Here is a 17,298-nt window from a genome sequence, read left to right on the forward strand (position 1 = left end):
GTTGGACCTGGTTTCTTATCGCACTTTTATTTACAATTTGCCTCTCATTCACCCATTCATACAGACACTGATGGCAGCAAAGCGACCATTACCGGTCAGGAGTAGTTTGATTCTTAGGGTGTTGTTACTGTGCATTAGTGGCTCATACTGCCAAATAAATGTGCATGTTATCAAATTTCCATATAGACAACCCGTCCAACGGCCAGTCGGTCCTGACTTTGTGCATTTACGTGGCATTTGCGATATCCGACAGTACGTGAAGGCACCAGTACCACAGTGGGGCTGGTCGATATCAGTTCCCGACGCTACACCACCAGCAACCAACGGCTGCGGTTACTGAGCCGTACTCCAGGAGAAGAAAGCGGGGAATAGCGACAGAAGAGAGGCCCCCTGGAGCACACACGTCCTTTTAAAACAGGTAAGCCCTCCTTCGGGAGACATGAGCGGTGTACGTTATGCGTCGATGCGGCTTTACTTTGCTGAAATGTGGGTAACCGTCACCGTCTCCTGTCGCATAGAGGAGACTCAGCAACGTGGGGATACATCCGTTGGAAAGGATCATACATATAAAGATCTATCTTTCTGTCACCAGCCAGTTCAAACGTAACTCCGTGAAGGTCTGGCAATATGAGACTGCCGTTACCAGTCTAATATTAAAGTTAGACTATTTTTAGAGGCGTTTCCACATGTTATGCAACGTATTATGATAATATCCGCATGCTCTCTGGCAATACATTCTCAAACATTGTCGTTGGGCTCTGAGTGTTTCTGTTGATCTGATCGCTGTGTTTCCTCCACCTTGTGATTGGCCTGTTGATGGTAGCTTCCAGAAGTTTGCCTGTTCCTCAAATTGTGCAAGAGTTTGTTTTCACTCATGGTTGATTCATTGATTAACGTTAGTAGTTTAAGGAGTAAGTTCAACACATGAAATATTTGCAAGTGTAGTAAAATACAGAAACATAACAGTTTTAACTGCATTATACATCATTTGAGATTGTTTCATCTACTGGCTGACAAACGACATCTAAATCATGTTGTGATATGTGAATAGAGACCAGCAAACTTAACATATATGAGGCTGTACTTCTAAAAAATACTGTCTACTGTGTAAATACTACTATACAAAGGTGGGCAGGTACACAATGGTTTGTCATGCATTCATTTTGTCATTTGAAGGATCTTTAAGTGACAATAAAGGTTCTTGTGGTGCCTCCTGGGGCTGACCAGTTTGACCACTTTTGACAAATAGTGGTTCATGAATTCCAGTCGTTGGCTGGAGCAGATCAAATCAATTCTAACAAGCTTCCTCCTCTGAGTTCCCACACATTCAAATCAGGACAATGCTCACTGCTGTTTGCAGTAAATGAGGTCTTCTTGGGACGATAACCTCTTCGAACATGTTTCCACTAATAGAAAAAGTAAAGAGAAACATTGTAGTGAGGTATAAGCTTGTTAGTGTGCTGGTTTTATCTGTCATGTGTCTCTGTTGTGTCTGCTGTGATCTGTGTGTTAGGTGCTCGGAGCCTGTTTTGTCCGTTGCTCTTGTCTTGTTAATGTCAGACTTGTAGTGGTGTTAGAGAGTTCTTGTACTCTGAGAGACCCAGAGACTCCCGCTGCCTTTGTTGATTGCAATCACAGTTAAGGGTCTGACTCTGGACTCGGGGATAGATTTGTGACAGTGTGAGTTGCAGGTTTAAAAAAAGAAAAAGTCTGTCGGCAAAAATTGCACAAGGGATGTAATTTGTAATCTTGGATAGAAACCAAAACACTGAAGTCTAATCAGAGATTTTAATCAGGAGATAAAACCTACAGTTTATCTGCCGGTAGTTAACTCGGGACGGAAAAGAACATTTACAACAGTGATGTGCCCTTTAGTGAGACCAAACCCTGGTTATCTGCTGATACTGACATGATGATGCAGCTGTAAGTCTTCAGGGCTGGTAACTTGTGATGGTCGTCACTGTTAGGGAAATCCAGTGACGTTGTAGGCCTCCAATCCTGATCTGTGGATAACTTTCTTTTAAAGTCATTGAATAATCCTTTCTTCATCTGTCCGTCACTTTTGCTGTCACTTTTTCCTTTTATCCTCTACCCCTGGCTCCTGGGAAATCTCCATTTCAAAGCCAGCTGGGTGATGTAGTCCCTCCTGAAAGTCCTGAGGTCCGTCATCCTCCGGTACACCCGTCAAAGAGGTGGTGGGGTTGAGATCCTCACAAATTATCCAAACCTAACCCTGGCTGGCTGTCATTTTCATGGTTTCTCTTACCTTCACTTTGAGATCCAAAGTGTACTTTGAGCGTAGGCTTTTATTTCAACCAACTCCTAAACTACAACAGAAAAAGATCCTTGTAAACAACAATTGCAGTGAATGATAATTACTGTAATTTCCCACAGTCAATTTAGAGCAAAACAGTTATGAAGTAATTTTGTTATGGACTGATCAGAGATTCCTGCACAGTACAAAATCATTGTCAAGATAATGGAAAAATAGACAAAACGCTGCTTTTCCATCAGCTTATCTTTGATTATCCTCTAATTTACCAACTTTTAGAAGGCCTTTCTAAACTTTATTATTCATTTGACTCCTCCTAGAGCTTCTTTCACAAAAAACTAACAGATATAATAATTGACTGCTTCTGGTTAACATTTATAAGCACCACCTCTGGTTCTCTGAGTCACCATGGGATTGACTGACCCACATCTGTTGCTCACGCTGAGGCACAGTTCACGCTGAACAGAGCAGGAATCCATCAGATCTGGGTCAGCAGTGTAACGCCACCACAAGGTATAAATCTGCACATACATGCATGGATACTCGCTCTGCACAGAACCGTGAGTAACCACATCTCCTGCAGGCACTTGTGTCCATTAACTCCCAACTGCTGCAGGGGGAACTGGTGGCTGGTGAGTGGGTCAGTAATGGCTGAAGTGATAAAAGAACATCCATTTATTATGATGAGTCGGGACATTCGGTTGTTTGTTTGTTTGTTTTTTTTTTTTGTTTTTTTTTAGGGAAAACACAGAAGACAACAATTACTTTCTGGGTCATAACTCTTCATATTCAGATTGTGGTCTATATTAGGATGTAGAGATGGAAAGGAGGGCATTCTTACATGGCGTTTAAATCAGTAAACGGGGGAATTCAACAGAAAAATATGAGGTGTCAGAGGGGGTTTTGGAGTTGCGAAAGAGAGGAGTTAAGTGCCTGTGCCATGTCTCAACCAGGAGTCTCTTACTGGCACTGCCATGTGCCAAACACCCCCAACCCCCCACATGCTCACAACACACACAAACACAATCTAACTGCAAAGGCCACAGGTTATAAATAGCTAACAAACAGGACTCCCTGTGTAAGTGGTCCTCACTGGTTTGTTTACCATTTTTAGTGCGATAGAGAAGATCTTGCTTGATGATTAATGGTCGACTGTTGTTTTTCTTGGCTTTTTCCTCATTGTTGTAGTTGGCCTGTTGCAGTATGTTGGATGGTTTTTGCCTTTCTCTAAAAGACAAAAACATGCCGAGTTGTTGGATTATTTGGGTGCGGATAGGAGCCCAGAAGGTCTATTTCAGTCTGGCAACTATGGGTGTGATTTACCAGGTTTGGTTGTTATTTTTGTGAAATATGATTTTGCGAGCCAAAACATACAGAGATAAACTGTTGTTATAAACTATGTAGCTTTAATCTGGGAGAAGAAACAGATCTTGGACTTAGTTCCTCTTTCTACAAACCACAGAGAAGAACCTGAAAACCAGAGCCGGCCCTGCTTGTGTTGGTGTTGAAAGATAAATTGTGACATGTTCTGTTTAAGTCCCACCCACCCCATCAGTGGATTATGCACAATATCACTGACAAAGAGGGTAGAACTTAGAGGGAATACTATTATAAAGGTCATTATTAACTGACAACCTTCACTGGACACATGTGGACGATGGCAGCTATGTAAAAGCTAATTTTGTAAGTCAAAACTGTAATAATGTGCTCCCTAGCCTCGGATGCTAAGTTGTGAGCTAGTGAGCCTAACGTCCTAGTGATTGCAGCTAACGTTACATGGGGCGGTTTAGTGAACTGCCAATTGGAGGACGGGTAGCCACTGACATTTTGGCAACTGTATTGGTCATGTGATCCTTATCATATTTGTTGCCTCTTTCTACATCAGAGAGGGAATTCTGCAGAAATGTTTTACACCAGGGTCAAATATCTGCTGCTTTTAGTAGTCTGATAGTCCTTTGTATCAACCTCTAGATCAAGACTCCTCCGTATGTTGGCAGCCATTGTTGTTGTATTCTGAGCCAACTATGTGCAAAGAGCAGAAGAGATTTTGAGCTCATGACTTTGATGACGATGTGTCGGTGCAGGTTACCCTCTCTGGGTTGTAGAACTGCAAAGAATTGGAAATCTGGGACTAAAACAAGACCTGATTATCTTCTGATACCTTTTCATCAGACCTGTTCTGTCTTGTTTTTTAGAGGCTGATTTCAAAAGTAAAACCTGATTCACATTTTCTCTCTTACAGCCTGAGGGCGAGGGATGATCAGATCAGCCGCTTATTAAGTCATTTCTCTGGGCTTGTATTAGCTGAGCTGTCCTCTTCCCTGCATCTCTATTTCAGTGCAGTTGATTACATTGTTGGGTATTGCCACCCTGTTTAATGCCTGTTGCCCCCTCCCGCCCCCCTTTTACAAATTTACCCCTCGGGTCTGGAAGGGAGGTATCTCGGCCGTCACACATGGCCACGCTCAGTCGCAGTTTGTTGGGCTTTATCTGTCCAAGCAAACATGTCTTAACAGAACTTAACTTTCTTTCCACAGAGGCCGCCACAAAGAGGACCCTCACACAGGACAGACACTAGAAACTCACGCAGACAGAGCCATGCTGGAATACTACCAGACATTAGGAGTCCAGAAAAATGCAACGCAAGAGGACATCAAAAAAGCGTAAGTGCCCCTGAGTGTTTTTCTGCTCTATTTCCCCCCCAGTATTGTTGTGAAATGTGGCCCACTCTGAGGGGTGTGAAAGGTTAATTATAATCCCCCCTCTGGCTGTATAAACTGACGCAAGTAGAGAGAACAGAGAGGCTGCAATGCAGAAAGTTTCCACTCTTCTTCCTGTAACCTTGCCGCTGTCAAATACCTTCCCGCTACACTCACCCACCACACGCAGATCGCCCACTCAACAGGCCAGTTTCCGTTAAACATACATCCTCACAGGTTTCTTACTAACACCTTTTTGTTTTTGACAATTGAAGTGTTTCCTATGAATTTAAATGTATATGTTAAATAAGCCTGTTTGAAGTTAGCCATGTGCTCCAGGGAGAAGTTAAGTTATTTTAACAGTTATAATGCAGCAAATCGTTAAGTAGCATCAAATCCTGTGAGAAAGGATGAAGCTATTGAACATTAACTCAACCGGTGTATCCAATCTACCAAGTATCAGAGAGATAGTGAATGCTGAGCGCCTGCTATCTCTATGCACTCAGTTATTGGCTGCCAGAGTCAAATGTTATCTCCACTGACACCAATCAACAAGTCATATCTTTAGCCTATGACCCCAGCTCTCTCTCTCCTCCATCTCTGATTGAAGTATTGACCGTGCTAGCAGCTTCCTTCTAGGGACGGCAGTGTCAGTCACCCACTTCTCTCCACACTGAATACAATATATACACAACTCTTGAGTTGATTGTCTTGAAATTTGGTGCCGACGTTCATGTCCACCTCAGGAAGAATCGTAATAACTTTTGTGATCCCCTTAACTTTTCATCTTCCTCTTTTCATTTAGCTCAAATCCTCGCAGTGCCTTGTTGATGTCATATTGGAGTTATCGTAATTACTATCTTTCAACTTGAGAATAGTGTTCATGTCGTCAACTTCTAATTGCAAATGGGAAACGTTTTTGAAAGCTTCAATATATCCCACTTACTAATCCGGAAGTGCCTGGAAAACAAACAATAGTAGCGAGCGATCGGACCGTATATCGACGATTGAAGGTGATGATCAACGATTGTTTTTTCCTCGGCCGATATTAATCCGATTTTAGCTAACTTACTGTCAGATATCATAAAACGAATCTCTAGTTAGTGTCTGTGCATTTAGAGATGCGTCTGGTGAAGCGACATGTCTGCCCGCCGAGCCCCGGTAATCGGCAGAAGTAACGAGTGAATTTTGAATAAATTGGACATGAACATAGAAATGATCCCCCAGTAATGCTGTTTTCAGAGCAAGAGAATGAACATACAGGCTTCTGACTACAAAGACTGGCACCACATTGTTCAACTTAGTCTGCCCGGCTGACTATTGACCAGGCTTTAGACAGCCGATGATGTCACAGATTACAACAAAAACGTGGACTACAAAAAGCGATTTACTATAGACCCATAAGGGAGTCAATCCCTGGATTGTGTGCAGCCATTTTTCTTCCCCGTCCGTAGTCTCGTCCACATCATCTGTGTGTCCGCTAGCTGATGCTGCTGCTGGGCTTAGAAACAAACAGCTGATGCAGCGTAAGCCGCTGAGCGAGCTTCACGTCAGTGGAGTGCAGGCTGTCTTTGTTATTTCTGCTTGGACGGGGGGGGGGATGTATTTGTGATGTGTGTGTGCGCATACAGGGGTGTCTGTGTGTGTTTGGCGTAGGCATGGTTTCCGTCCTAAAAAAAGACTTGAACGTGGATATGTGTTTCTGATAGGGGGGGATGTCCGTTATGCATTTCTGTATTAAGAACTGACAATCTCCTCTTGGACTATCTAGTATATGGCATACATGGTGTGTTTGTCCACGTGTTGATGTAAACGTCAGTATTTTAACTGAATTTGTGCCTCAGTTACAGAAAATTGGCGTTGAAGTGGCATCCAGACAAGAACCCGGACAACAAGGAGGAAGCAGAGAAAAGGTTCAAAGAGCTGTCGGAGGCATATGAAGTGCTCTCAGATGGTGAGGTTTCTTTCTGCAGAGGGAGAACGTATGTCATGTGGCCATGTTAAGTGAAGAACATATGAACGTGATGACCGATGTTCCTCTGAATGTTTAAACGGACGTCTTGGGTTCATTCGCACCTCAAATTTTAAAGTTGACATTTGTTGTCATATCTGCTGTTGGAGAAAAGTAAGTTAGGACTTCCAATGTCGGATTACTAAAACAGGATGTTGGTGTAGAAATCTTATACAGTCTATGCTATTACAAGTTTGATACCAAAGTTATCAATCATTTTATTAATATGTACTAAAATGTAGCTATGTACCACACATCCAGTAACAAGAAGCAGGTACTGTTGCACTGTAATGTCCGGATTGTTTATGCTGGAATGAGTGGGTGTTGTCCAGAGTTCTTTAGGGGTGTGTTTTCATTTTCAATTTCTGTTTGACATAACCAGTTATCAGTTTGGCCTGTCAATGTGTTCAGACACTGATGGTTACAAAGGCGTCACTAGGCGTGACCGTTGAAAAGCACCTTTGTACACTTTCAAATACTCGCAGCAAATAAGTCCACGTGCCGATCGTGAAACTTATAAATGAAATGCAGAAAATGCAGTCGGATGTCATTTGGAAATGATTTTACGCCTCCACATCGGTGAAAGCCATAGCTGGAGGCATTATGTGTTTTCGGGTTGTGCATATCTTTGCCCCAAACGTCCATCTGGACTCAAGGAGGAACTGATGAGAATTTGGTGGACACAGGTCAAGGTCTTTGTGACACTATGACGATTTCACACAAATGTCAGCTCGGGTCAAATGAGGAAGTGATGACATTTTGCACAGACATGGATGTTGGCGGAGGCATCGAACCACGAGGCGGTAACTCTAGTTGACAAGGGCAGTTGATTTAATGCTAACTTTCGTGACCCTATCTGAGGTTTAAATTTAAACACGATGGGAATTTTCTCTTTCTGCTGGTCTGTTTTATCTGTTTCATGAAAAGTTCTTCTCTTCCCACAACAGAAAGCAAGAGGAACACTTACGACAGATACGGCAAAGACGGTCTTTCAGGAGGAGGAGGAGGAGGAGGAGGTGGTAAGGAGACAACTTTCAAAATAACTAAATATTCATTTCAGTGCCATGGAGATAAGATTTCAGTAGTCAATATGGAAGGGGAGAAATCTGATGAGGATTAAAAATAAGGTATGATTTTGAGTCTATGTAGACTTGATTTTTTTTTTAGGGATGCACAACATTTTATTCATGTGAAGTACAAACCGCTTGGTATTGTGTTGGTATTTCTTATGACTTGTAGTGATGGGGACATCTATAAACCTGCTTCTGATTGTGTATTTTATGAGCTTTTATTGTTTTATGTTTTACAGGGGGCCATTATGATCACTTCGGTGGCGGCGGCTTCACATTCCGTAATCCCGATGACGTTTTCAGGGAATTCTTTGGCGGCAGAGATCCATTTGCAAATTTTTTTGGTGAGTCTGTTTTTTTGATTCTGGCGAGGCACTGATGGTGGTTTCATGTCGTTTTCACAGAGTAGGAAGAAAGAGCGACTGACGAGAGTCACGAGAGTGCAGAGTAGGCAAAGGCTATTATTGGCTGCATCATTTTATCTGGTCAAAAATATACACGGATGACCTGATAAGGCTCAAGAGAGAGAGAGAAAAGGAGAACATCATGTGCATCTCCAACACTCTAAGCACTGTTCACTTCGGGGGGGTCATCTGCCACTAAATGTCACATGTTGGGCAACACGGAGCATCTCTGCTGGATGTTGACCTCAACTTCACTACGCAGCCTTCATCTATTAGCCGAGGTTTAGACCTCTTCATTTACTCCGGCTTCTTTTTTAGAAAATACTCTTTCAGTTCGTGAAACATGCTTTATGAAAAGAAACACAATAACAATCATATAAATAGATTAAACACATAAAGGCATCTGAATTTACAGTTAAAAAATAAACTGAGCAAGCATAGTTTAAGGTGGTTGATAGATTAGCCATTTCATCTGTTCTTACAAAGACATGTTTCATCTTAGCATAGCTGAAACAATTCATCAATCAGTCCAGGGAAACTAATCGTTTAAAGTTATTTATTCTCCCAAAATTACCAAATATTCATCAATTTCAGCTTCTAAATTGAGAGGATTTAGTGTGTTATAATTTGGTTTTAGTCTGTTACTTAGATAAAATGTTCCCATGGGCTTTGGGAAATTGTGTTGTTTTATCTTTTATTTTTATTTTTTTTTTTTTCTCCACCACTTCTCTTTCCATTTTCCCCAGAAGTGCAAAATGATGGTATCTTTTTGTTTTTTATACAACCCATGTATGTTGTTACACTGCTGGCTAAGGTGCTATACTGGTGAATAGCGGCTGTACATTTGTTATAACGACAGCGTCTCGTAGCGCCTGACTGTTGATTGTATCAGAGGTGTCCGTAGTTGCATTACGTGTAGTTGTAGGAGTTTTAACGTCTGGCCTGGGTTGTCTGGGTTCAGCAAAAGGCTGATTGGGAGGCATGTGTAGTTCACCCTGTGTAGCTCTAAATATGGAGTTCAGACGAAGGCAGAGGATGGATTTGAACGTCTACATCACTCAACTGGAATGCTTTCAAAAATAGCTTCCGTATTAAAACAAAAGCAGATGTAATAACGCCGAGTGTTTGTGCGCTGTGTGTGTCTCCGTGTGTCGGAGCACATGTAGAACTTGGTGCAATACGAGCACTCGAGCGTGGGGTGTACAACATGAAGTTATTGAAAGAACTGTAATCTAATGTATGAGTTATTGGACATGTGCTAAAAAATAGGAGGGTACTGAATTAGAACTTGTAGGTCAAGTCATTTGTATCAGATTGTTTTTTTTATAAACGGAGATGTTTTAAAGTATTTACTAACATTGATAAGATGAAGTGGTGGAGCTCAGCTGTTGCTGTTTACTCTCCGTGCACATAGCATCACGGTTTGGCTTTTTTAAAGTGGTCCTTGTATACTGAAGAGAGTCGAGTTCAAGTTATATTTTGACTGCGGACAACCTTTATTACGCTTAATTGGTATGCAACAGGATATGTCCTAACATCCGTCCTGTCAAGTTTATTTCAACTCTATATTTAGTGATTTTCCTCGGATAGATCTAAATAAAGAAGCTTTTTGGTTTCGCGTTCCTTGATGATGGAAAGATGGCAGCCGCAAAAGAAGAAGTTTCAAATGTGTTTTTAAAATCCCATCCGGCCTCCAGTCCCGTCTGTCCAGCAGCTCGTCTCAATGAGCAGCAGCTGGTCTTGTAGATCTGTCACTCCGTGTGTGTTTGTGTGTGTGTGTGTGTGTGTGTGTGTGCGCACTGTAGAGACTAATTCAGATTCACACGATGACGAGGGCTTAGTTGTGCGCCAAGAAAGACCACTCCCATTCTCGAATGAACATGTGAAAGGAAGTAGATAAGATATCAACAGACCATTTTGACACACGTTTTGTTGGACATACTGCAGAAATACACAAGGAATATGCAAAAAAATATACCACTGATCATGTGCACACGCATTAAACCAGAATCATTATGTTTAAGAAGCATTTCTCAGCCTCTCTCTCTCTCTCTTCCAACGGTGTCTGCCGTCTTACTGGCAGCCTCTTATGTCTTCTTCAAGGTAAATGGACAGTAACGCAGTTACAACAGCGGTCAGGGGATACTTTTATTTACAGCTTTCTTTCAGAGGGAACAAGTCAAGCTTTCTTGTCGCTGCTTCGGTACATTCAAGGTTGAAGGAGGAGTCTTCTTTCAGCAAATGGTGCCAGTGATCCAGCCTTATCCTGCTGGGGCGACCCAGATTGGCAGCTTGCAATTAGTAGCATGTCCACAGGGTTTTAGGATGGGAATTAGTGGTGGGCACTTTGACAGTTAAGATTGTTCCAGAAATTACAAACTCATGCTCCTACAGCCACCACTTTTAGAAGCTGTGCCTTTTAAAGCTGCTCTAATCAATATGTCTATATTAACAATAGATCAAATGACTGTGACACAGTGTAAAGCAACAAATTCTCCATATTCTAAAAAGTGAACACATCGCGGCTGGCCTCTGCTGCTCCCAGGTGAAGAAAGAAACAATAAATTCAGGCTATGTTTTTTTTTTTAAGAACTGAAAAAAGGTTGTAGAACCTGCCATGATTTTTTATATATATATATATATATATATATATATAGAAAATGAGCTGAAAGTCTTACAAAGCTCCTCAATTTCTCATTCCCAAATCTGTAATTTCTACTGTGTTTCCCTTCACAGCTGAGGACCCCTTTGACGATTTCTACGGAGGCAGTCACAGTCACCAGAGGGGTGCAAGCCAAGGCAGGGTGGGAGGATCGCTCTTTGGTTTTGGAAGCTTCCCAGCGTTTGGGCCTGGCCTCTCAGGGTTCAATTCAGGTCCTTACATCCCATCAAAGAACTCCACAATGGACATCATGAATTTATGATGCTGTTCCATTTTTACTGCGTTTTATTCTTGAAACTGTGCTCTTTTTTTTTTTTTTTTTTTTTTTTTTACAGGTTTTAGCCCATTCGGACAGATGGGTGGTGGAGGATTCACTTCCTTCTCTTCTTCATCTTTTGGCGGCGTTGGGGGAGGTGGAGGAGGAGGAGGAGGAGGAGGAGGAATGGGCGGAGGAATGGGCAACTTCAAATCTGTGTCAACCTCCACCAAGTTCATCAACGGCAGAAAAATTACGACAAAACGGTAATGAAAAGTCCAGCATTTTAAAAGAAACAAGTGTATTTGCGTATTTTGGGAAATACGCAAAATAGATCTTCTCATCTAACTCTCAGCAAGAAAGGGAAAAAGGTTTCTTTAAGACCTCTTTAACAGTCTGACTTCCTGATGTTTGTTACAGGATTGTGGAGAACGGCCAGGAGCGGGTAGAAGTGGAGGAGGATGGTCAGATAAAGTCTCTAACAGTAAATGGTAAGGAGCAGCTCCTAAGACTGGATAACAAGTAATTATCTTGACCATCGTACAGTTTTCACTCGCCCAGTGACTGTTTGGTACCGACGGTTGGTCTCTCCTCTCTCTCTCTGTCCTCCTGCATCTCATTCCAGAAGAACAATTTTTCTCATTTTAGCTTAGCTGCAAGGGGAGGTGAGAGAGATGTCATAGTATTTGTATATTTGTATTTATTCCATTATTATGGGGGGGGGGACGACCATCTTGTTGGTGTTTTATTTTTACTACAAAAATTAAATTGTACTTTTCATTTCTGCCATAAGCACAACGCTGGGAATGTGCTTTCTATAGTTCTTTCCTTTGCGGTGAAAGTTGTCTTTTTTTTTTTTTGTCACTGGAAAACAAGATGCTGTATGTTTACACTTAAGCATGTCATTTTTGCTCTTTTCAATTGACCAATTTAACAAGTGAATGATTAAAGCATAACCACTTCACCCCTAATGTCTTTAACTTGAACTCCACCTTGCTAACCTGTTGGCTGTTGCCATGTTCACTCGTGTGTAATATGAATGACATAGATCATTAATTAATTAATTTGAATAATAAGCATTTTTCTTACTTTAACATTTGTTTGTGTATTTTGGGAATACCACCGTATGTTTGTTTTTTGTTTTTGCATGATTGCTGAAGTCCAGGAGGCTGCTTTTGTAGTTTCACTGTAACAATGTCAGCAACTCAAACCGTAAACTTAAACCGCACAACACCTTACACTGTTACTGGACAGACAGGGGACTTTTCATTCTTTGTAAAAAGAAAAACCAAAATAAAGAGTTCAGGTTTGTTCAATAAACTTCAAGTTTGTGGAACTTCGTGGAAAGTATTCTGCAGTCACCTGGTGTCTTTGTTGTGTTTCCTGTGGCTTGAGTGGCTTCTTGTCATCTCACTCTTCTTGGATGTTTAATATGAGATGTGTGTGCTTGTGCCTGATCACATTCTAAACATGCTTCACACAACCGCAGTAAAGGAAACCTCAGCGGCTGCTTCTTTTGTACACTCACCCATACTCACGGTGTGTATTATTTGAATTTACTAATTCCTGGTGACTCACAGTAGGGCTTGGCCACTGATGCCATTGTGTGTGCTTTCACTAAAATGTTCCTGTTCATCATATAATTAAAAAATGATCATGGGGAAAATTCACTTTGTTTTCAGCAAAGACACACCTGTATCCTCGAACCCCGATTTATTTTATTTTTGATGTGCGGTAGGTATGCTTTACCTTTACTTACCAGGTGAGAAAGTAACGACAGGATTCACATGCTCTTCCTCATGTTTCTTCATCTCAGTCTTCGCCCTTCCCATCGGGACATATTTATGGGCGGCTTGTAAAAGTGCTGATGGTGCACCTCATTTGAATTCGCCCTCAAACACAACCTGAGCTCTGCAGCGACATCGAGCCAAACCAGGGACTCAAAATGTATCTTAATAGTTCAGCGACACAAGACGCCATCTTCAAGCTGGGAAAATCCAATTGGTATTTAAATGTTTCATCATTTGGAGACAATAAAAAAAGTATATCATCTATCTTTTAAATATCAGACATGATGAGCTCAGGTTCAGGGTAACATTAAGTATATGTTTGCAGCTGGCTCAGAGAGGTGAGTGTGTGTCTCTCTTGAGGAATGTGCTTGGGGCTAGTTTATTTACACAAGCCTTGCTGCATATTTTTGTGAGACAAGTCTGGAGTGAGAGAAACTGAGCAGAGAAGGCACATCAGGTGAGGCCTTAGGTGAGTCAAGCTGCAGTGTTGACTGGGCTAGTTTACAGTTATGACATTTAACATGAATGAATGTACTGTTGTGTGTGTGTGTTTTAATGACGTGAATGCTATTTCTAATGTATTTTTGTCACTCAATTTATTTTTCATCAGTGCTGATATGTTCATATGTTCTCTCCCCCCCTCTTTGTAAATGTGATGAGTAAATTGAGGATGTGTGTTGTAGATGGGTGTTACCACACATCCCGCAGAAATAACCCGCAAAATCTAATTACAAATAATATGATCATTTTAGGATCTATACTAATGCGTCGGCGTTAGATTGTCATGTCGTCTGTGGGGAGCAGTTGAATAGGTGTTGCATTAACAGGATTTATATTTTTGGTGCAATAGCTCCCTCTCCTGGTTCCTGGAACTGTGTGCTAGAACTACAACCAGTTATAATGTTGGTGAATTTTGAACTACAGTTCCCATCATTTCGGGAACTCGAAGTAGTCCTACAATGTCGCCATGGAGTCAGTGAGTTAGCTTTTGGGCTTAAACTTGACCCCCTTTTTTGCCCAAGTGCCCATGTGTGTAGAGATAACTACATCACTACAATACTTTGCGACTGAAGACAACTTAAAAAAAAGATTATTCTTTGGCTATTTCCTTAGTTGTGAGGAGCGTCTTTTTTGTAATTCTAAGCGGATGGACGTTTATTCTCTTGGACATGGAGATAATGACATTCACGGACAGTTTGAATTGGAAATCATCGTGTATGTATGTTCAGGTTAACTTAATTTAAGACCGCGAGAATGTGTTTTCAAGATGAAGAGATCAAGAAGATGTTCTCAAGCTACTTTATTAGGCCAAAAGTAGTCCAAACTACAATTACTGGCTTGACCCCCCCCTACCCCTAATGTGCGTCTCTATAAACCGTGAGAGGTCCAAGCAAAGATGTGTTTTTCTTACTTCCTAACTGGACAATCATCCCAGGACAATTATATTTATCTCCTGACTCCATTTATGAGGCCCCACTCCTTTAGGGGACATGTACAGACTTGGTAAAGGGTAAGTAAAATCAAGTTAAATTTTATTTAGTTATTTCCGATATTTCCCTAAAAAGGAGGGGGTGAAATTCCTGGTTATTAACCAGACATTTTAATATAAAGGTGGAGCCTCATGTGGCCACTAGGTGACACTGTTTGTGTACAAAAGACCGCATGACATCATCTGGCCAAATGATAATTTCCTGAACAGGACTCGCACACACTGACGACACCACACAGTGATGGGGAGGATAACTGGAGCAGCTTGTTACAAGTTATATTCAAATCATTTTTTTTGATGAGAAAACTTTAATTTCCTCAATTTAATCATCAATATATTTAATTGTCGGTATTAGTTTTATTAGTTATGATTTGATAAAATAAATTGTATCCTCTTCTCCTGCATCCATCCATTCCAAGATTTCCTGTCCCAGAGTTTCCTCATGTTATGAAAGATGACTTCCTGTCGGCAGAGAGATGCATCCGGTGTAACCACACACACACACACACACACACACACACACACACACACACACACACACACACACACACACACACACACACACACACCTTCTCTGCTTGACAGTTTAGTGTGAAGCATCGAAACGAACCGGAGCCGCTGGCCACTTTATGAACGATGGCAAAGATAAGCTGCCAGTTTCTCTTTGGCCGTGTCTGAACAAGGACACAGAGTGTATCTCAGCAGTGCAGTCACATCAGCACGACACCACATGTCTTGAACCAAGCGAAGGTGGACTGTTGAAAATAATCTGGTCCACCGTTAAAGTTGTCATGTAGGGTTAGCCTCCTCCTGAGCAGTGATTTCTTTTCGGCTTTAGCCGGCCGCCGGCTGCAAGCAAGGCAGATGTTCTCTGTCAAAGATTTTGTGTGTTTAGGTGTTAACCCGGGTGTTTGTGCATGTCTACACGCTCCTGTATTGCAGTCCAGACTGTGTATCGAACAGCTCTTACAGATTCACACTGCATTGTAGGCCTGGAGACAGGCACTCTCGAGACAAGTGAGACCATCCAGAACATCACTCTGCTTCTCAAATTAAGTCCTTGATTCAGAAAATAAAATGCCGCCTTTATGAGCATTATAATATCTCATTATCATCAGTGCACTTTGATATTGTCTTTGTGGAAGTTAATTAACTGATGATGGGTTATGCGACTTGATAGCGGAAGGAATCTTATCACCCAGGTAACCCGGCCCATAATAGCCATAAATATTGATCCTTTCGAACAAAGCGCACAAGCTCGGAGTCACATACATGTTGGCTTAATCCAGCTGAGTGGATCACCAGATGAATGCAAGTTGGGATTAGTTGTTTTTCCAGAGTTTAATAGAGAACGAGTAGCTTTGAGAGCCTTGAGAGTAAAGCCACCAATTGTCCCGTTTCTCTTGGGTCCTCTGGGTGCTTTTCTCTAACAGTGTATTCTATTTAAAAAGCTGATTTGAAAACTCTTAACATAAAGAAGTTCGGGACTAAAGCAGCATAAATCGCCTTTTTTTTCAGCATGAAAATAAACTACGTATGGCAAGAATACTCAGCCAATTTCAACCTTGACACAATCGAAAAGCATTTGAGACAAAGAAATCGACTCAGGGCATAATGGAGGTCCTGCAGTAATAAGATGTCTATTCAAAGAGAATTGAAATCTAGTGATGTTTTTTTTTTATCTCTGTTTAGACCTGAGTACATGCAGCCGTCCTTGATTGCCTAAAACCCCTTTAGCTTCTCCTGAAAGCATGGAAAGAGAGCCATCTCCCTCTAAAATGTTACATAAAGCAGAGTGTTGCAGTAAAAGCACAATCTTCCATGTAGTAGAAAATGTACATTTATGAATAAAATAAATATATGTTTATGTTGAGGTTCTCCCACAGGTGTACAGCAATATGTCAAACAAAGCTGTCATGTCTCTAATGATTTCTGATGTGTTTAAGGCCGGGCTGTTACACACCACGCAAGGGATTTTTAAATGCTGGTGCAGATCGTCCTCTAAATGAGACCAGGTTCAGCACGGCGAGCATCTGGCCCCCTTTCTTCTCCTCTCCACTGCCTTAATTACACAACACAATGGCGATGAGATCTGCCTGTAATCTCGCAGCATAATAAGTTCCCCCCCGCCCCCCTCCCTCTATATACCCTGCCTGCCACTAATTCAATATAAATGTAAATTACCTAGAGAAAAGAATAACCAAATCTCATTTTATTTACATGACTAATCACAATAAAGTCAGGCAGATGAAATATGAATGAAATATATGGTTGGCGTTTGAAAGGAAGGAGGGCTCTATACGTCGCCTTAGGGACTCTTTCAACTTCTTGCTTTATATCGTCTTTGTTGTTTCATGTTGGTAACATCAATAGGCCTATTCATTTTTGCACTTGTGCTCAACTTGCTGTAATAGATGTGTTTTTTTCCTGTGTGATTGTATTCACACTGCCAAGGGCATCACAAGGTAATATCTTTTCCTTTTAGCTGACTTTTTTTTTGCACCGCACATCTCATCTCAGAAAGCGGAACGTTAATAAATAAATAAATAATACATAGATACATACATACATATACATATATACATATATATATATACATATACATATATATATATACATACATATATATACATACATATATATAT

The 17,298-nt window shown here is 41.3% G+C and overlaps 1 protein-coding gene across 3 annotated transcripts in view; it reads left to right on the forward strand.

The window, feature by feature from the left end:
* Positions 1–232: 232 nt before the first annotated feature.
* The window catches only part of dnajb6b (DnaJ heat shock protein family (Hsp40) member B6b), a 24,604-nt gene continuing 7,538 nt past the window's right edge, over positions 233–17,298 (forward strand). The window contains exons 1-9 of one of the 3 annotated variants that reach the window (XM_031850141.1): positions 239–418; positions 4,810–4,935; positions 6,816–6,925; positions 7,930–8,001; positions 8,292–8,396; positions 11,193–11,330; positions 11,454–11,640; positions 11,795–11,865; positions 12,000–12,724. In XM_031850141.1, the coding sequence (XP_031706001.1) occupies positions 4,871–4,935; positions 6,816–6,925; positions 7,930–8,001; positions 8,292–8,396; positions 11,193–11,330; positions 11,454–11,640; positions 11,795–11,865; positions 12,000–12,022 (771 nt within the window). In that variant the 5' untranslated portion in view covers positions 239–418; positions 4,810–4,870 and the 3' untranslated portion in view covers positions 12,023–12,724. Of the gene's footprint in view, positions 419–4,809; positions 4,936–6,815; positions 6,926–7,929; positions 8,002–8,291; positions 8,397–11,192; positions 11,331–11,453; positions 11,641–11,794; positions 12,725–17,298 lie in introns of those variants that run through there. The other 2 variants (XM_031850139.1, XM_031850140.1) reach the window with 2 other exon arrangements.

This window comes from Anarrhichthys ocellatus, unplaced genomic scaffold (genome assembly GCF_004355925.1).
Source record: "Anarrhichthys ocellatus isolate YVR2014 unplaced genomic scaffold, GSC_Weel_1.0 scaffold10, whole genome shotgun sequence".
In the NCBI taxonomy this organism is placed as follows: domain Eukaryota; kingdom Metazoa; phylum Chordata; class Actinopteri; order Perciformes; family Anarhichadidae; genus Anarrhichthys; species Anarrhichthys ocellatus.